Genomic DNA, 21,382 nt, shown 5'->3' with positions numbered 1-21,382 from the left:
TGGCTGACTGGTCCCTGCCAGCCAGCCACCACCAGAAAGGTTTCTGACCTCATTATGCTCCTGGAAGTCAGAAATAAAGCCTGCTCTGTGTGTAGGTGCTTTAATCCTCCCCCTGGCAGGAACAGCAATGCTTGACAGTGAGCCTCAAAGGTCTCAAAGGCTCTCACCTTGTGATGTTCTGATTTCGGCAGCTCCAACTAGAGGAGATGTGGCCCACCATCCAGACCCCACTGTTTTGGTGGCAGGACAAGTGGAAAAATGAGTAAGCAGAGTAGGAGTATCCACCATAGCCTGACACACCCATAGGGTTAACAAAGCAAACACAAGGAGATGATGGACGGAGCACTGAAACTTTTCAGACACTCACCCCCACTCACAGATCTGGGTTTAATCCATCATCATTCTTTAGCTCACTTCACCACTTCAATTCAGACCCAGCTGCATGCAAATCAGTCTTGACCCTGTGCCTCATGTGAACAGTCGAGCCCGAACTGCCAAGCCAGGTCTTCTCTGAACAGGAAACAAGCATCCTGGGCCAATTTTCTGGTTAAAACCCTTAATCAGCCAGGCTAGTCAAGAGGAATTATCACCTACAATGCTAAACAACCTGATTGTGTCTTTTCATTACAAGCAACACTATATTTTTTCATTGTTCACCAGCATGTTCTACCGCATGGCCTAGATCCACATAAATCTCGACCAGGAGCTCCAGCCGAATCCAGCACTGGTGATCTTGGCATTCTCCATGGTGCTAAATGTAAGTTCTGATGCTATCACCATACATCTTGTTAAGTACCCAACTTACATAATGTCAGTATCAAAGGCTCCCCCTGACAACCCCACCAACAAAGTTGACAATGGTGCCCCTTGCTCTCTGGTGAAGTTACCTTTCAAAGGATCCACACACTTCTTTGCACAAATGATGAGGCAGCACTTCTGCTTCTTCTGGCAGTCATCGTCCACGCAGCACTTATCTGGGCCACGCGTGGGGCAATATGCAGCGGCCATTGGGCACATGCCTTTTTTCAGCTTATCTGAAAAGTCACAGGTTTGACAAGAGACAAAAAGATGATGTTGGCAAATAAAATAAAATCAAAAGACAGTATTTAGCAATGCGCTCTCAATTCAAATGCCTTTTGTGCCTGGAGTTAGGAGCGATGAAGATGCTGCTGGTTAGCCTCTAAAGGAAAGTGGGAAGGGATGTGCTGGCTGGCAGCATCACACCTGTCTCTGTATCACATATCCATAGCATTAGTAGAAATGGCCAGCCCCCACTGAAGCCCGCGAGCAGCACCAGAGGATGTGCCTCTGGCACCAAAATCTGTCTATTTTGACTGTGGATTCAATATTTGGAACTATTGTGTGATAAAACACCACAATTAGTGCATTTTATACATCTGTAGCTCAATTTGAAGGGCTTTTATACACCGATTTTCCAAGCTCATCATTTTCTCTCAAAGTTGCAACTGCAAATACATCGATTCTATTTGATTTTCTCAGATCAATTAATTAATTTTGCGCTCCTATCATATGCTTGACTTTTATCAAATTTCTCAGGCTTTTGTTTCAGCAATTCTGAAGTAACAATTTGGATTGTCCTATTTTTTTGTTAGGATAGGACAAGCACGATATCTCCTCCCAAAAAATAAAGGAAGTTCTTATACACTTAAGTACAAGGACTGCCGTCCACAGCAAACAAATGTAGCAAACCAGTGAACTAGAAACTGTTTCAATATGACAGATGGTTCATAAGGTACCGCACCAAAACATATTGTTACAATCTTTGAATTTGGAATACTGTAATCAAGTACTCATTCATATTCCCCCATCTCACGTTTCTAGAGTGTGAACGCGGCCCTGAGTCATCTAAGTTTCTGCACAATAAAAGTTACAGGTTGCAAAGTATAACCTTTCAAAACTAAAAATAAATGAGCCCAACCAGTGATATATAGAAGACTCATACATCAATAATAAACAGTAGCACTTATCATTCAAATCAATGCAGGGCAAATGGCCAATAAAACAATCAAGGAAGTCAAGAAAATCCACAAATGGAGCTTTTTAGGGCAATGGGTGGAGATAAAGGCTTGGACAGCTCAATGGCTGTGGGTAGGATCTGCAACATGAGCCTTACCTTAATGGCTTTCAAATTCAAAAGATCCTGGACAGAGGCATTGCTCAACTGAGCAGAGTTGAAGATCAGAAAATATGTTTAACGATAATAAAAGTGCCTTATTGATGTTCCCTGACTGCTGGAGTGCTGAGAATCAGCTGAAGGGCATTTCAGATACTCCTTGCTCTGCATGAAATGGTTTGAATCGTAGACTGATCTTGTTACCGCATGTTAAAAATTTGTACAGTAAAATACCAAATAATACAGAGTGTGTGGGTTTTGGGTCATTTGGCTAGTCGCCTGTCAGTCCCTGCCCTAACCTTTTGAGCTAGGTTGTGAGCTGCACAATGCTAGTGCACCACATCACCCACACACTGCTGCCACCAGTGCACAGCACCCCACCTGCCAATTGAGATGACCCAGTAGCAGACATAGTGGCTCTAAGCTTCCTTTTGGGGGCTTTGTAGCACACCTTTTACTGCAATTCATTTTTGGGGTGGGTTTAGTTCTTTCGTTTGCAGCTACTGACTGCCGGGTTTTTCACAGCAGTCTGTTAATTTGCAAGGTTTATGGTCACAGAAATACAGCTGGGCATGGATGTGAATAGCTATTCCTCTTTTCCATCATGAGAATTTAGCTTATCCTGGAATTCATACCCATGTTCAGTTCCTAAATATCTTGGAATTTCACTGGAAAACACCCCTTTCCTGGAATCGGCATTGCTGCTTCACTCCTGATGTCCAGCCGCTAGTACCCTGGAACCCAGCTATGGCCGATCCCCTCCCCCCAATCTGATGAGCCTCTAACTCAAGCGCAAGGGGTAAGACAAACCTGAGACAGTGTGGAACTATCATTTATGAAATCAATGCACAATGTATACAGTACTAGTTACTGTCAAAAGGCAACAGACAGGAGATGCACTGGGTAGTTTATGGAGCTAAATGTATTGCTAATAATATAAACACCAATCATAAACACATCTGGAGTTCTTAAATAGTGGTATTGTCCACTACTTGTGCCCTACACCCGTACTTAAAGGCACTGAACCTGAATTATATCCTCTTGTCTCAAGCGAGGGCCTACTGCAAAGGAGACACCCTTAAACATCTGGAGGCATATTTATAAGAATGGTTGTGCCGGGCAGCTCAGCAATTTACCTTGATACGTTGCCCTACACCTCAGGGAAAGAGCAGGAATGCACCGTATTTATCTATTATGGTTCATTCCTGTCCTTATCCCCTAAGCTAGCGTCATTTGGCAGCCTAGCGCCAACGCAGGCACCCTTTCACCATGGTGCAAGGGTTCCTCCATTGCAGGCAGGATGGTTTTTGTGCAGGAATGGGCATCTTCCTATACAAAAACAATCCATAGTGGTGTTTCCTCTTTCTATGTGTGCTGCATAATGCAGCACACAAAGAAAGAGGAAAGAACAAGGAGAAGTAGACATATTTATCCTCGTACACCTCACTTCAGGATTCCCAGGTTCACAATTCCTTGGAAATCTGTGAATGCATCAAAAACAATGGGAGTTGTGTGGGAACATCCACCACAACGCCCACGGGATGCCTCTCTTGCCCAGAGTAAAGCGATGCAGTGATTTGTGCTGCGTTGCTTTACTCCATATTTGTGAAACTGTTCAAAGTCACACAAGGTGACTTTGTGTGGCTTCATAAATATGACATGGGGCTTTGCATCGTTCATGTATCACATTGCGTGGTGCAAGCATGATGCAAGGCCATAATACATTGGCCAGCTGGTATATCTCAAAGCAGAATGACTACAAGGATAATGTTGCACCCACGAGGGTAAAAATGTCTAAATTAAAAAGACAGTGTTGAACTTGGCATTGTTACCCCTAAACATTTCGGTTCACCCCTCCTGTTTTCTGAACCCCCTTTTGTTGACTTTTAGGACTCTGTGCACCTTACGTCTGCAAACCAGTGCTAAAGTGCTGTTCAGTCCCTAAAATATGGAAAAATTGGCTTACAACTTATTGGCCTATTTAATTTACTTAAAATACCGTAGTAAAGTGGTATACTGAATACCCAGAAATGATTGCGCCACCCACTTAAGTAGTCCCTTAAATCATATTTCAGGCCTTTCATTGCAGCCTTTGTGCAGTTTTAAAATGCCATTTCAACGTTTTGACAGGACTATATCTCCCTTTTTATTATGTATAAGTAACCCGTAAGGTAGGCCCTAAAAGCTCATAGGGCAGAGTTAATTATACTTAAAAAGTAGGATGTATGGCTGTAACTTGTCACTGTACCATGAACTGCGTTCTCAAAAATTATGTGATTTGAGATGTCATAAGTGTTGTTATGAATCCTATATTTTTAGATCCTATAAATGATGTAATATGAAAGGTTATAAGCAGCGTATGGAGAAGGCACAAGGTATAGTTAATACATGGCTACTGATTTCACTACACTGTGCGTGGAGGTGTGTGAGTTATAATAATTTGCAGGTGATTCCTAAATTTAATGTATAACTCTAACATTAGAAAACAAAATCTTCCAAATCGTAGTGTCCAGTGTCGTTGAGTGGAGTGCCCTTAAGTGAAGTGCCGTACAGTACAGTGGAGGAGAGTATTGTACAATGTAGTGGCAGAGTGGCGTAGGGTGTAATGGAATAGCGTACAGTGGAGTAAAGTGTCATAGAATGGAGTGATATGTCGTAGAGTAGTTTGGCATGGAGTGCAATAGAGTGGAGTGATGTAGTGCAGAGTCAAGGAAACTGTCTGTAAACTTCTACAGTGGAGTGAAATTTTCGTAGCGTGGAATAGAGTGGAGCGCCACAGAGTTTATTAGAGTGTTGTGGAGTGGCGTAGAGTTGAGTGAAATGTTGTACGAGTAGTAGAGTGCGGTGGCACAGTGTCAAAGAGTTGAGTGGCAGACAGTAACATAGAGTGGAGTGGTGTAGAATGGGGTAGTGGAGAATTGTACAGTGAAATGGAGTACAATGGATCAGCGTAGACTAGAGTGGCATTGACTGTAATGGTATAGAGAGTGATTGGCGAGGAGTGGTGTGGCATAAAGTGGAGTTGTGTGTCGTACTCTAGAGTGGTGTGGTGTGGAGTGGAATGGAATTTCGTAGAGTGGAGTGGCATAGAGTTTAGTAGCATAGAGTGGAATAGGTAGGTGGATTGCCATAGAGTGGAATAGCGAAGAGTTGAGTGGAGTGGAGTGATGTGGAGTTGGGGGGTGTAGAATGGAATACTGTACAGTGGAGTGTTTACAGTGGAGGGACATAGATTGGCATGCCACAGAGTGGAGTAATGTACAATGGAATAGCAAAGAGTAGTGCAGCATAGAGTGGAGTGATACAGAGTGGAATATTGTACAGTAGAGTAGCGTGTCATAATGTGGAGTGGTGTGTTGTCAACCTGGACTGCAAACTCTCTATGAAACGTCAGGTCAACGCCGTTTCCTCCACTTGCTTCCACACGGTCTGCAGAGTTTTTGTCATGTTTCGCGGCGCTTGCCGTTCCCCGCCATCCCCGCTAAACACACACAAAATTGCCGGGATACTCACTTCCGGGCGGAATTTGAGTCCCGGTCTAGTCCTTGGCAGCTGACCTTAGTCTACAGAAGCACTTCCGGGGGAAACGCTTAAACATCGCGTTTCTCGCCGGCTCCGTGCTTCTAATTCTTTCTGGATTCTCCTGAGACGCGTTGGTATTCCCAGAGCTGAGACGCTTCAGGAACCAGCTGTTCTACTCCGCGCTGGAGCGTTGTTTGTTTGCTTTCCTTGCCGCGCTGAGCGCGAGTCAAGGTATTGAACTTGTCCTCGACCTGTGAAGCCTTGCCGCGCAGGAGCGCTGTTGCTTGTTCTATGTGTACTCGCGCAGGAGCGCTTGCTTGGTTTCTTTTGGTTTCGCCGCGCTGGAGCGCTATCCAGGGCAGTTCGTTTTCTGCCTACACTAACCCTTGCCGCGCAGGAGTGCTGTACAGGGGTTAAGGGTCTTTGCACAGGAGTGCTTTACTTTTGAGTTTTCCTCACAGTTGTTTTGTTTCCCCATCGCGCTGGAGCGCTGCTTTGGGGTATAGCTCCGCAGAGCTGGAGCATTGTTCATAGCGTACGTTTGCCTTCCTGAGATGCCACATTTTCAGTTGTGACTAAGTTTAGGTTTGTGCAATACGCACAGGAGCGCTTTGCCTTCTAGTTTGACGTTTGATGATTGCACATTGCGCAGGAGCACTTTTCCTTTGGTTTTGCTTGGGTACCTTGCGCAGGAGCGCCTCACCTTGGTTATCCTTCTTTGGAGCTGCAATGATTCCTGGGTACCGTAGTCTACAGAAGCACTGGTGAGTTCCCGGAGGAAAAACTATTTCTGTGTGTGTTTTAGGGGTTGCTTTGAAAGCGGGAGGTGTGGTTCTTTTCTGATCTGGTTCTTTTCTGGTTTCCAGTTGGCCCCGAGATACCCCGCAAGCTCCACGCCCACACCAAGCCTCTACATCCTTTTCTGGCTCCCTTCCCTGCGTCCATATCATCCCTGCTGGGTCCTACATTCCACAAGGGTCAGGTGGGTACCGGGGCGGGTGCTCTTGTCGTCTCTGCGGAATTGCTTCACAAGCAGAGGTAAGTCTTGTGGGGCACCTGACAGTTTTAAAGTGGCTCCCCATCAGCACAAGGAAAACGCTGACTCGGACTCTCATCACCAGCCAACTAGACTAGGACAAGGCACTCTTTGCAGGCCCTACCACTGAACTCATGCAAAGACTCCAGAAAATCCAGAACGCAGCGGCCAGACTGATCCTCAACCTGCCCAAGAGAACACACGTCACCTAGCACCTGAAGGAACCTCCACTGGCTCCACGTCCAGAAGAGATGCCATTTCAAGCTTCTGACCCATGCCTACAAAGCCCTCCATGACCAAGGACTTGCCTACATGATCCACCACCTGCATTTCCTCTGACCATACAGGACTCTCCACTCCACTCCGCACACCTTGACCTGGCACAGATACCAAATATCCGTCGCTGCTGCTCTGAAGGATCCTCCTCCCACCTCGCTGCCAAAGCCTTGAATGCCCTCCTCTAAACCTCCACGCCACACCCTCACTGACTCACTTCAGGAAGGGGCTCAAGACCTGGCTTTTTGACAATTACCTTCTGCAGCACAGCACCTATGTCCCTCCACTCTATGCTGCTCCATTCTTTGTAATTCCAGTGTATGACACTCCGCTCCACTATACTCCACTATACGTCTCTCCACTCTGCGCCACTCCACTAAACAGTATTCCACTCTACTGTGGTCTACTCTAATGTACAGCATGGTACTCAACTCTATGCTACTGCAGTCTATGCTACTCTACAACACAGCCTTCCAATGTATGACACTTTAGTAGACTCACTGGAATACCATAGAGTGGAGTGGCATACAGTGGAATACTGCAGAATTAAGTGACTTAGAGTGGAGTTGCATACTACTGAATAGCATACACTGGAGTAGCATAGACAGGATTGGTGTGCAGATGTGAAGCATATTGTAGAGCAGAGTGGAGTGGCGTATAGTGGAATGGCGTGACTGCAGTTGCATACAGTGAAGTAACATAAATTGGAATGGTGAGTAGAGTGTTGTAAAGTAGAGTGCAGTGCTGTAGACTGGAGTAACATAAACTGTAGTGGCATCAAGTGGAGTGGCACAAAGTCGTCATACTACATTAACTATAACTCAAGCCTTCTTTATTGCACTGGCTGCAGATGATGTTAGTTATACCTTCTGAAATCATAGCTTTCATAACAATACTTAGTTATGGCATCTCAATTGAGATGATTTTTCAGGACACAATGCATGGTGGAGTCGTGAGTTATGATTAATGTAGTATGATGAATGAGGTGGAAATACTGTGTACGAAGATGCGCAACTTTTAGTAAGTAATTTCAAGGTGGTGCCTTAAGTTACAATGCAAGGTATATGTTACACTGTATACGTAGGTGGGCAACTAATAGTAAAGCACAGGTGATGTGTAAATTAAAGTTATAACTTTTGAATTTCTAATGTTTGTGTAGTTCAAGTATGGTTTATAGGCAAAGAATAAATAATGTTTTTCTAACTGTAGTGATCTTTAACCTTTTTTTTCACAGAATTTCAATGGTTTTTAATGAAAGTGTGTTTGAAACTTCAGCATTGAGAGAAATGTAGGAAGGTATTGTTCATTGGACAGTCGTACAGTAAATTGAAGGTGAGTGATGTACTGTTGATGTCGTAGAGTGGAGTAGTGTATAGTGGAATTGTAGGCAGTGTAGGGGAATGTAGTGGGGTAGAGTGGGACACAATGTAGTACAGTATTGTACAATTGTATAGAGTACAGTAGTTTTGGTAGTGGAGCTGCATAGAGAGGATGATTGGACAGTGGTGTAGAGCGAGGTAAAGTCTCTTATAGTGGAGTAGAGTGGAATAGAGTTCAGTGGAGTTGCATTACATAGTATGGAGTAAAGAATAATCCAGTGTATTAGCTTGCTGTAGAAGGAGTGGATTATAGTGCAGATGCATGTCGTATAGTCGAGCAAACTCTTATAATAAATTGAAACGGTATGCCATTCAGTAGAATGGAGGTCTGTATCGTACAGTATAGAAAAGAGTTGTTTAGTGGAATGGAGTGTTATAAAATGGAGTGTACGGCACAGATTGGACTGTAGAGTTAGACATTGGAATCTATGTGGATAGAGTGAAGTAGAGTTGTCTACAGTGCCATAAAGGGAAATATAGTTCTAAATTGTGCAGTTCTAGAGCGGGGAGCAGAGTGTTGTACGGTGGAGTCGCGTCGAGTGCAGTGGCATACACTGTAGTGACGTAAAGTGAAGTACCGTATAGTAGAGTACAGTGGAGTGGCGTGCAGTGGATTAGCACATGTGGAATAGCATACAGTAGGGTGGAATACAGTGTTGTGGCATAGAGTGGTGTACCGTGCAGTGTGGTAAACTGGTATACCATTTAGTGGAGTGTCGTACAAAGGAGTGGCGTTCAATGGAATAGCGTATAATAAAGTGATGTAGACGGATTTAGCAAACATTAGAGAGGCATACAGTGGAGTGCCATATAGTGGAATAGCGTAGAGCACCGTGTATAGTCGAGTAGTGAACAGTGGAGCTGATACAGTGCAGTAGAGTAAACTGGATTGCATCCAGTGCAGTGTGTACAATGGATTTGCAAACATTGGAGTCGTAAATACCACAGGGGCATACCGTGGAGTCAGGTAGAGTGGAACAGCATAAAGTGGAGTGGCACAGGATAAATTATCATCCAAGGGAGTAGCAAAGGATGGAATGGTGTACAGTGGAGTGGCGTACAGTGGAGTTGCATGCATTGATATTTGATATTTCTTAAGTGCGCGAATACCACAAGGTGCATTGGCACTAAGGACCTTCAGCACTGACCAGAGGAATATAAGGCTTATAATGGAAGAGAAAACAGCCAAGACTTCAGCTGTTTACAGAAACTGGCTTTTAATATGTAATGCAAGGTGTTCCATAGCTGACAGGTGATAAAGGAAAAGCTGTGACCACCCCAGGCAGCCTTCTTTATCCTAGGAACAGAAACCAGATATAATCAATCAATCAATCAAAGCATTTGTAAAGCGCGCTACTTACCAGTGAGGGTCTCAAGGTGCTAAGGGGTGGGGGGTACTGCTACTGTTCGAAGAGCCAGGTCTTGAGGAGTGTTCTGAAGGTCAGTAGGTCTTGGGTCTGCCGTAGGTGGATGGGGAGGGTGTTCCATGTCTTAGCGGTGAGGTGGGAGAATGATCTGCCACTGGCGGTCACTCTACAAATGCGGGGGACAGTGGCGAGGGTGTGGTCGGTGGAGTGGAGCTGGCGGGTGAGGGTGTAGAAGCTGAGTCGGCTGTTGAGGTACGTTGGTCTGGTGTTGTGGAGTGCTTTGTGTGCATGGGTGAGGAGCTTGAAGGCTATCCTCTTGTTGATGGGGAGCCAGTGCAGGTCTCTCAGGTCGGGTGTGATGTGGCTGATGCAACGGATGTCAAGGATGAGATGTGTGGAGGCGTTCTGTATGCATTGTAACTGTGTCAGGGGTTTGCCCGAGACTCCTGCGTAGAGGGAATTTCCGTAGTCCAGTCTGCTGCTGACGAGGGCCTGGGTGACCGTCCTTCTCGTTATGGTGGGGATCCACTCATAGATCCTGCGGAGCATGCAGAGGGTGTTGAAGCAGGTGGAGGAGACGGCGTTGACCTGCTTTGTCATGGAGAGGGTGGAGTCGAGGATGACCCCTAGGTTGTGTGTGTGATCAGTGGGTGTTGGCGCTGTTCCTAGTGTGGTCGGCCACCAGGAGTCATCCCACGCCGAGGGGGTGGATCCGAGGATGAGGACCTCCGTCTTGTCGGAGTTCAGTTCAGTCGGCTGTTTCTCATCCAGTCGGCGACGGCCTTCATTCCTTCGCGGAGGTTGGTTTTGGCGGTGTGGGGGTCCTTGGTGAGAGAGAGGATCAGCTGAGTGTCATCGGCGTAAGAGATGATGTTGTGATCGTGCAGTCAAGCGACACGGGCGAGCAGTGCCATGTAGATGTTGAACAGCGCTGGGCTGAAGGATGATGCCAGGAGTACGCCGCAGATGATCTTGGTGGCTTTGGAGCGGAAGGAGGGGGGTGGACGCTCTCTGTTCTGCCGGAGAGGAAGGAGGTGGTCCAGGGCCTTCTCTTGGATCCCGGCGTTGTGGAGGCGTGTTCGTAGTGTGCGGTGGCAGACCTTGTCGAAGGCGGCTGACAGGTCCAGGAGGATGAGGGCTGCGGTTTCTCCGTTGTCTAGCAGGGTCCGGATGTCGTCAGTGGCAGTGATGAGGGCAGTTTCAGTGCTGTGGTTACTTCAGAACCTGGACTGGGACGGGTCCAGGATGTTGTTCTCCTCAAGGAAGCTGGTCAGTTGCTTGTTGACAGCCTTCTCGATGACCTTTACCGGGAACGGGAGCAGGGAGATGGGTCGTAAGTGGAGATGGGTCGGAAGTTCTTGAGGTCCTTGGGGTCCGTCTTGGGTTTCTTGAGTAAGGCGTTGATCTCAGTGTGCTTCCAACTCTCCGGGAAGGTTGCTATCTCGAAGGAGATGTTGATGGCTTTCGGGAGATGGGGTGCGATGGGGGTGCTGACTTTGTTGAAGATGTGGTGTGGGCAAGGGTCTGACGGGGATCCGGAGTGGACGGTGTTCATGATCTTGATGGTGTTGTTGTCATTGATGTTGGTCCAGGAGAGCAGGCGGTTGGTGCGGGTGGTGGGCGTGGGGGTGGAGGTCTCAGTGGTTGCCGGGGCAGTCACGGCATCGTGGTTGCCAGGGCGGTCACGGCATTGAAGCTGTTGTGGATGTCTGTCATCTTGCAGTGGAAGAAGGTAGCCAGCGAGTCACACAGGTCTTGTGAAGGTGGGATGTCGTTGGTGTTGGAGCTGGGGTTAGAGAGTTCCTTCACAATGTTGAAGAGCTCTTTGCTGTTGTGTGCGTTGTTGTCTAGGCGGTATTTGAAGGAGGCCCTTTTGGCGGATCTGATAAGGTGGTGGTATCTGCGGGTGGCGTTCTTGTGGGCTGTGTAGTTTTGTGGTGTTTGTTCACGGATCCAGTTCTTCTCTAGCTTTCGGTGGGTTTGCTTGGAGGCCTGGAGTTCTTCAGTGAACCAGCTGGCTTTCTTTCTGGTGTGGCTGTTGGAGGGTTTCTTGAGTGGGGCGAGGGTGTTGGTGTAGTCGTCGATCCACTGTTTGAGGTTGCGGGCAGCGGCGTCAGAGTCGGTCGGGTCTGTGGGTGGGCTCCGGGCGAGGATGGTGGTTAGCTGCTCTTTGGTGACTTTGCTCTAGCAGTGGTGAGGCATCTGTCGGGTGCAGTGGTGTGTGGTGTGTTTCCGGGAGGTGAAGTGGATGCAGCGGTGGTCGGTCCAGTGGAGTACGGTGGTGTGGTTGAAGGAGACGTGGGAGCTTGCAGAGAAGATGGGGTCAAGTGTGTGTCCCGCAGAGTGGGTGGGTGTTGTGATGAGTTGTCTGAGCCCGAGGTTGGTGAGGTTGGTGATCAGGGTGGAAGAGTTGGAGTCGTTGTTGTTCTCGAGGTAGAAGTTCAGGTCCCCGAGGAGGATGTAGTCTGTGGTGGCGAAGGCATGTGTGCTGACGAAGTCGGCGATAGAGTCGCTGAACTGTGGTCGGGGTCCAGGGGAGTCTGTAGATGAGGGTTCCTGTGAGGGTGGTGTTGGGGTTGGTGTGGATCTGGAAGTGCAGGTGTTCGGCAGTGCTGAGGGTGTCGTCGGTATTGGTCGAGACTCTGAGGGTGTTCCTAAGAATGATGCAATTCCTCCTCCTACTCCGTTGGTGCGGTCCTTGCGGGTGATCTTGTAGCCTTCCAGGATGGCTATGGCTATGTCGGGTGCCGAGGAGTCGTTCAGCCAGGTCTCCGTCAGGAAGTTGACTTCTGGGGTATTGGAATCAAGTAGGTCCCAGAGTTCAACATCGTGTTTGCGGGCGGAGCGGGTGTTGAGTACAATGTATTTGAGGTGCTTGGGTTCTTTGGTAGGTGGATTGATGGGGCAGAAGCTGGTGAAGCTGCAGTTCCGGCAGGAGAAGGGTCCTTGGGCGCACTTCGGGGCGGCCAGGAAGCAGGCGCGTGATCGTCTGACGTTGAGTGTGTGGAGGGTGCTGGAGTTGTAGTGGAGACGGGTGTATTGGCGTTCGCCGGGGCCAAGGGTTCTGGCGCTGGGTGCGGTCCAGGCGCGGACGGGCGCAGACGGGCTTGCCTTAGGCGTGCCAGCGGCGCGCTCGCTGCGTGCGGCCTCCATATAAGGGGATTAGGGAGGGAGGAGCAGCTGGGAGGCGGGAGCGGGACGACGAATGGGTGCTGAGGGGGCGGGCCGCAGGAGAGTCAGCAGTGGGAAAAAATGGCTGGAGCGTACACAGCGGGGCTACAGAGAGCAGAGAAAGAAAACTAAATCAAAATCAACAGTTTATCAGGGGAAAGAAAAAGGCAATAAGAAAAGGCAATAACAACAGGAGCAGAAAATAAGCAGTAGAATCAGTAGACAACATGAGGCATAAACAAGAGCCTGACAGCAGCGGCGAGCTTGCAGCCGCAGCGGGCCCGGATACGAGCACACAGGAGGCGCTGTGCAGTGTGAGGAGCAGCCTACCCTGAACCAGGGTCAAGGTTCGCTCAAATCTTAGTCTTCTCTGAAAATGGTTCCACTTAATTTTCTTCCTCAGGTAGTCAGACCCTACTCCATTCAGAGCTTTATTTGCCAGACACAGTGCCTTGTAGGCAACCCTTTTTCTTAAAGGAAGCTAGTGAAGCTCCACAAAGGCGTTTGTTACTGACCTAGGTTTGGGAAGTTTTTTAAAAAGGTGGGCAGCTGCATTCTGCAGTTTCTGGAACTTTTTAAATGTACCCTGCAAGGCGCCCATATAGAGGGTGTTACATTAGTTTATACATGACAAAACCAAGGCAATGACCACTGTTGTTGGAGCTGAAAAGGAATGAAAGAAGTACTTTCCTCAAGGATCTTAGCATAAAAAAACAAGAAGAGGTCAGTTTGTTTATCTGGTCCCTGAAAGATAGATCTGAGTCAAAGACTACTCTGAGGTTCCTTACCTTGGTGATAGGCTCAGGGAGGGAACAAAGAATGCCGGGCCACCATGAATCATCCCAAAAACTAGTTTACCATCCAAAAATAAAAATAAGAAACTATGTTTTATCTGAATTTAACTTCAGACAATTAGCAGACATTCAGTTGGCAATTGAGCTCATACACTTGTTAAACCTGTCAGCAACTTCTTCTAGGTGGCCTGCAACAGAGATCACAATCTGAGCATCATCAGCATATGCAACTGTAGTGAACGCAAAAGAGTAAATCAACTCAGCCAAAGGGGCTATGTATATGTTAAATATAGTTGGGCAGATTGAGGACCCCTGAGTGACGCCACAGGAAAGGGAAAAATATCCAGAATTGAAATTTACCCATGACACCATCTGCTCCTTGTCCCTCAAAAAAAGTAGAGAGAAGATTCTGGTTGAAACCAGAAATACCAATTTGGATAAATGATCCAGTAACACGACATGGATTACCATATTGGAAAGGTCCAAAAGGACTACCGCAGCTCTCCGTCTGGCATCCTTAACGGATTTAATTTCTTCTTCTGGGGCAGCTGTCAGAGCTGTGCCATAAAGTGAAATAATATAGAGTGGCGTGTCATAGAAGGGAGTGGCGTATAGTGAACTAGCATGCAGTGTAGTGGTGTGGAGTGGAATAGTGTAAAGTCGAGTTGCGTACAGCGGAGTTGCATACACTGGAGTGGTGTACAGTGCAGTGGCGTATATTGGAATAGCATGAAGTTGAATGTTGTATAGTGCAGTGGCGTACAGTTTAGTGGGGTACAGCTGTATTTGAAATTTTGAAGGACAGTAGATTATGATGTGCAGAGTAAAGCTAGGCAGAGACTTGTGCTGCATTGAGTTTCGGAATGTGTACCAAGCAAAGCAAGGCAATGAATGTTGGCTTTACGCAGTTTTGTAAATGTCACATAAGTATTGTTTTACCCTTGCGACACTATGCGTAACGCAAGGATAATGCAATAGAATGTGCTATAGTATACCACTGGAAGTTAGTGGTATGCCGTGGTACACAGTGATAACAAGCCAGTTTATAATTGGCTAATGTCTGCTTTTGCGAATTTAAAAGGAAGCCATAATCCTGTTAGTTGACTTTTGGATTGTTGTGGCTTAGGTCTTAAACATACGTAAGTGGTAGGTTTTATTGTTGTTCCCAACCTATTGCTATTTTCTGAAAGTGGAAATAGGTCTGGAAATCTTTGTATCATTTGGTATACAGGTATATAACCAGTTTACTCAGTACTGCAGTAGTACCTAGTACGTACCATATTTTCTACCAAATGAAAAAATAAATAGTATTTTTTTTATGTAATGTGGTACATTTTAGGAATTACTGTGGAAATGCATTGACTTTTGTGACATAATTAAATATGTAAAAAACTTGTAAAGAAACTGTAATTTTTCAATTTGCATCCTTTTTTTTTAAAGGTACTGTGGTACTACCTATGTAATTCCTTGGTAGCACCTTGGTACTCTGTAATATTTCTTTATTTGATAGAAACGCATAATTATATTTCTCTACCTATTACCATTTAAATTATAATAATTAAATGGTAATAGGTAAGGAACACTTATCAAGCTTAATGTTCACCTATATTAAAGTCCTTACGCTAGGACTCCAGCAAAATGGCCTTAAAATGACATAGTTGCCTACAAGTTTTGTACAGACAGTCATTATCCAATCAGATAATCACTTGTCGTCACTATGTATCGTGATAATACGCCGAAAGTACCTCAAAACTACAGCCTTAAAAGGTATCACTAAGTTTAAAATGCTAACAACTTTATACATACTTACCATTCATAGATGCAGCTACAATGCATCTTCAAACCTGATGAATTTCATCCAAATCAGATTGCCGTGGTTTCAAGCTATGTAAAGTACAAAGGTCCATGTAAAATGCATTGGATTTCAAGTGTGTTTTGGGACCCTCCTTTTTTTTACACCCATTGACCAAATGCCGCAAAACTTTCAATCCTCCAAAAATTTAACAGGTCTGCATAGTTTTGTGGAGATTTGTGAAAGTGACAAAAATCAGAGAAATCACTGTCTCTGGTAACCCTAACTATAATCACAGAGAGACTACTTACACTATGTAATATATATGTATATTAAAGAGTTGCAGTAGCCATTCTATAGTTAAGTTTACTAGAGATAGGAATTCCTCAAAGTTTTGCCCCTTAATACCTTTGCACCTATTTGACAAATCTTCAAAATCCTATGCAGATCTATAGCTTTTTCTACATTGGTGAATGATGGAAAGTTTCACGATGATTGGTCGACAGGGCACAAAGAAAAAGGTTGGTCCAAAAATGCTTTTTTCCCGCCGAAGCATTTTCGATAGACTTTTTGTATTTGCCATAGAGGCCAAAGTCAGTCGTATTTGGAAGAAAATTGGCGGGATTATAGATTATGGAGTGTAAATGATCCTTTTTGGGTTAGAGTTAAGTAGGGTAAGTATTTTTTAAGTTATAAGGGAGCAAATCATTTGCACCACTTTGCGCAACTCGGTGCAAGAGGGACGCGAGGACACTTTGCAGAGCCATGAGTAGCTCTCAAAATATGGAGTAAAGCAACACAGCACAAATTCCTGTAATGCCTTACTCTGCCCTGGGAAGGCGTTCCATGGGCATTGTGTGGGTGTTCTAATGCAACTCCCATGGTTTTTTATGCATTCCCAGATTTACCGCACCTGGTAAACCTGGGAATGTTCCAAAAGCGTAACAAGGAGAAATGTCTTTATTTCTCCTTGTTACTTCCTCTTTCTATGTGTGCTGCGCTGCACTGCATGACTATATCATAAATTGGTCCCTAATTAGTTTTGTTGCTTTAAATTTAAGGTACTTTCGCGAAACCACCATGGTACATGCTGATGCCAAGGAATTATATGATTGGCTAATGACTGCCTTTACACAAGTTTAAGGTAGCCACGTTGTTTTAAGTACACTTTGGCTGTGGTCTGGGTGGCAATAGGTAGAGAAAAAGAATTATAATGTATATGTTTGTTAAAAATATTATGGGACACAAAATGTGTAAAAAGATTTTTAAAACACTGTCGTAAACCAAATGTTATGAATATCGTGTACTGCATTATATTTTCAAACTTTTAAATATTAAATAACAAGCTGTTAGTAAGGTACTTCATAAACACTTAAAAAAATATATTGAAAAATATATTTTAATTTCTGTACCTATTGCCACTTTATTAAAGTGGTAAAAAGTAGGGTAAAACAATAAAACCTACTACTTACCTATACATAAGACCCAAACCCAAAATTCAGCCAAAATGCAGTAATAATCCAATACTGCCTTCCCACCGGCATGCACCATGGTATACCACAAACGTATTGCGGGATACCATGGTGCAACATATCCCTAATGCTCAGATTTATTTTTGTATCCCATTACATTTGAATGATGTCACATTGACAACACAATACTTTAATGACAATTACAAAGAAATGCAAGGCTACCATGTGTGTCTCTGTGTTGGTTGGTAAATCTCGAGAAACACAAAGTAGTGCAATTCGCTGTCTTGCTTTACTTTTCACACCATATTCTACATTCCTGCCTCATTTAATCTACATATCTACACCAATGTACGCCATTCTAGTGCACACCACTGCACTTTAAGTCAATACACTCTATGCTAAACCTCCCTATGCTACTATATCACACACCATTTCACTCTATGCCACTGTAGTATACGCCACTTAAATCCATGGCATTGTATTCTACGCCACTACACTGTGGGCTATTCCACTGTATGCACCTCCACTGTACACCATCCATTTTATTTCACTCCATCCCACCTCATTCCAGTGCACGTCACTCTAGTACATGCCACTCCACTATACAGACTTCACTCAACGGTATTCCACTGCACACAACTCCTGTGTACACCACTCTACTCTACCCCACTATACACTATTCAACTATACACCACACCACTCTACACTGCTCCACTTTAGGCACTTTACTGTGCATAACTCCATTCTATGCAACTCCACTGCATGGTATTCCACTCTACCCCACTCTACTGGACGCCCCTCCATTGTATGCCAGTCACTGTAAGCCACTCCACTATATGCTATTACTCTCTACGCCACTTGACTGAACGCCACTCCACTCTATGCTATTTCACTGTATTCCACTACAAACTACGACACTCCACAGCATGCCATTCTAGTGTATGCTGTCATGCGGTAACATTCAGGTTGAGGGGGAATGCCACCAGTTTGCATGTTCACATTAAATTGACATCTTTTCTTGAACCCTGTATATTGACTTTGCCACTGGATTCTAGCAAGCCAGAAACCGGTCCTCGGAGGCTTGTTTCCGGTCCAGGAAGGCATGGCTTGGCAGTTCGGGCTGGACTGTTCCCATGAGGCACAGGGTCAGACTGATTTGCATATAGCCATGTCTGAACTGGGGTGGCAGAGTGGGCTAAAGAACGGTGATGGATTAAACCCAGATCTTTTGACTGGGTGTGAGTGTTTGATTAGTTCGGATGCTCTGTCCGTCACCACCCCCTTTTGTACCGCTTTTGGCCGCCATAAGTGTGGAAGGGTATGCTTAGACGTGAGTCCCTTGCTCACTTTGCCACTGGATTCAAGCAAGCCGGGCTGAAGACGGCTGCAATGCCAGAAACTGGTCCTCGGAGGCTTGTTTCCGGTCCAGGGAAGGCATAGCTTGGCAATTCGGGCTGGACTGTTCCATGAGGCACAGGGTCAGACTGATTTGCATATAGCCATGTCTGAACTGGGGTGGCATCGTGGGCTAAAGAACGGTGATGGATTAAACCCAGATCTTTTGACTGGGTGTGAGTGTTTGATTGGTTCGGATGCTCTGTCCGTCACCACCCCCTTTTGTACCGCTTTTGGCCGCCATAAGTGTGGCAGGGTATGCTCAGACGTGAGTCCCTTGCTCACTTTACCACTGGATTCAAGCAAGCCGGGCTGAGAAGGGCTGCAATGCCAGAAACCGGTCCTCGGAGGCTTGTTTCCGGTCCAGGGAAGGCATGGCTTGGCAGTTCGGGCTGGACTGTTCCCATGAGGTACAGGGTCAGACTGATTTGCATATAGCCATGTCTGAACTGGGGTGGCAGAGTGGGCTAAAGAACGGTGATGGACTAAACCCAGATTATTTGACTGGGTGTGAGTGTTTGATTGGTTCAGATGCTCCGTCCGTCACCACCCCCTTTTGTACCGCTTTTGGACGCCATAAGTGTGGCAGGGTATGCTCAGACGTGAGTCCTTTGCTCACTTTGCCACTGGATTCAAGCAAGCCGGGCTGAAGACGGCTGCAATTCCAGAAACCGGTCCTCGGAGGCTTGTTTCCTGTCCAGGGAAGGCATCGCTTGGCAGTTCGGGCTTGACTGTTCCCATGAGGCACAGGGTCAGACTGATTTGCATATAGCCATGTCTGAACTGGGGTGGCAGAGTGGGCTACAGAACGGTGATAGATTAAACCCAGATCTTTTGACTGGGTGTGAGTGTTTGATTGGTTCGGATGCTCCGTCCGTCACCACCCCCTTTTGTACCGCTTTTGGCCGCCATAAATGTGGCAGGGTATGCTCATACGTGACTCCCTTGCTCACTTTGCCACTGGATTCAAGCAAGCCGGGCTGAAGACGGCTGCAATGCCAGAAACCGGTCCTCGGAGGCTTGTTTCCGGTCCAGGGAAGGCATGGCTTGGCAGTTCGGGCTGGACTGTTCCCATGAGGCGCAGGGTCAGACTGATTTGCATATAGCCATGTCTGAACTGGGGTGGCAGAGTGGGCTAAAGAATGGTGATGGAATAAACCCAGATCTTTTGACTGGGTGTGAGTGTTTGATTGGTTCGGATGTTCCGTCCGTCACCACCCCCTTTTATACCGCTTTTGGCCGCCAAAAGTGTGGCAGGGTATGCTCAGACGTGAGTCCCTTGCCCACTTTGCCACTGGATTCAAGCAGGCCGGGCTGAAGAGGGCTGCAATGCCAGAAACCGGTCCTCGGAGGCTTGTTTCCGGTCCAGGGAAGGCATGGCTTGGCAGTTCGGGCTGGACTGTTCCCATGACGCACAGGGTCAGACTGATTTGCATATAGCCATGTCTGAACTGGGGTGGCAGAGTGGGCTAAAGAACGGTGATGGACTAAACCCAGATCTTTTGACTGAGTGTGAGTGTTTGATTGGTTCAGATGCTCCGTCCGTCACCACCCCCTTTTGTACCACTTTTGGACGCCATAAGTGTGGCAGGGTATGCTCAGACGTGAGTCCCTTGCCCACTTTGCCACTGGATTCAAGCAAGCCGGGCTGAAGACGGCTGCAATTCCAGAAACCGGTCCTCGGAGGCTTGTTTCCGGTCCAGGGAAGGCATGGCTTGGCATTTCGGGCTGGACTGTTCCCATGAGGCACAGGGTCAGACTGATTTGCATATAGCCATGTCTGAACTGGGGTGGCAGAGTGGGCTAAAGAACTGTGATGGATTAAACCCAGATATTTTGACTGGGTGTGAATGTTTGATTGGTTCGGATGCTCCGTCCGTCACCACCCCCTTTTGTACCGCTTTTGGCCGCCATAAGTGTGGCAGGGTATGCTTAGACGTGAGTCCCTTGCTCACTTTGCCACTGGATTCAAGCAAGCCGGGCTGAAGACGGCTGCAATGCCAGAAACCGGTCCTCGGAGGCTTGTTTCCGGTCCAGGGAAGGCATGGCTTGGCAGTTCGGGCTGGACTGTTCCCATGAGGCACAGGGTCAGACTGATTTGCATATAGCCATGTCTGAACTTGGGTGGCAGAGTGGGCGAAAGAACGGTGATGGATTAAACCCAGATCTTTTGACTGGGTGTGAGTGTTTGATTGGTAAAGATGCTCCGTCCGTCACCCCCCCCTTTTGTACCGCTTTTGGCCGCCATAAGTGTGGCAGGGTATGCTCAGACGTGAGTCCCTTGCTCACTTTGCCACTGGATTCAGGCAAGCCGGGCTGAAGACGGCTGCAATGCCAGAAACCGGTCCTCGGAGGCTTGGTTCCGGTCCAGGGAAGGCATGGCTTGGCAGTTCGGGCTGGATTGTTCCCATGAGGCACAGGGTTAGACTGATTTGCATATAGCCATATCTGAACTGGGGTAGCAGACTGGGCTAAAGAACGGTGATGGATAAACCCAGATCATTTGACTGGGTGTGAGTGTTTGATTGGTTCGGATGCTCCGTCCGTCACCACCCCCTTTTGTACCGCTTTTGGCCGCCATAAGTGTGGCAGAGTATGCTCAGACGTGAGTCCCTTGCTCACTTTGCCACTGGATTCAAGCAAGCCGGGCTGAAGACGGCTGCAATGCCAGAAACCGGTCCTCGGAGGCTTGTTTCCGGTCCAGGGAAGGCATGGCTTGGCAGTTCGGGCTGGACTGTTCCCATGAGGCACAGGGTCAGACTGATTTGCATATAGCCATGTCTGAACTGGGGTGGCAGAGTGGGCTACAGAACGGTGATAGATTAAACCCAGATCTTTTGACTGGGTGTGAGTGTTTGATTGGTTCGGATGCTCCGTCCGTCACCACCCCCTTTTGTACCGCTTTTGGCCGCCATAAATGTGGCAGGGTATGCTCATACGTGACTCCCTTGCTCACTTTGCCACTGGATTCAAGCAAGCCGGGCTGAAGACGGCTGCAATGCCAGAAACCGGTCCTCGGAGGCTTGTTTCCGGTCCAGGGAAGG

General features: G+C 46.8%; 1 protein-coding gene across 1 annotated transcript in view; it reads right to left on the bottom strand.

Annotated features, from left to right (window-relative positions):
• Positions 1–21,382, bottom strand: part of LOC144762998 (antileukoproteinase-like) — a gene marked incomplete at its 5' end in the record, with an annotated part of 160,331 nt that overhangs the window by 45,157 nt on the left and 93,792 nt on the right. The window contains one exon of the mRNA XM_078648314.1: positions 888–1,034. Within this exon, the coding sequence (XP_078504440.1) occupies positions 888–1,034 (147 nt within the window). The remainder of the gene's footprint in view (positions 1–887; positions 1,035–21,382) is intronic.

This window comes from Lissotriton helveticus, chromosome 6, assembly GCF_964261635.1.
Source record: "Lissotriton helveticus chromosome 6, aLisHel1.1, whole genome shotgun sequence".
Taxonomy (NCBI): domain Eukaryota; kingdom Metazoa; phylum Chordata; class Amphibia; order Caudata; family Salamandridae; genus Lissotriton; species Lissotriton helveticus.
The sequence above is the reverse complement of the archived record's forward strand: the minus strand, read 5'-3'. Positions and strand labels throughout refer to the sequence as shown.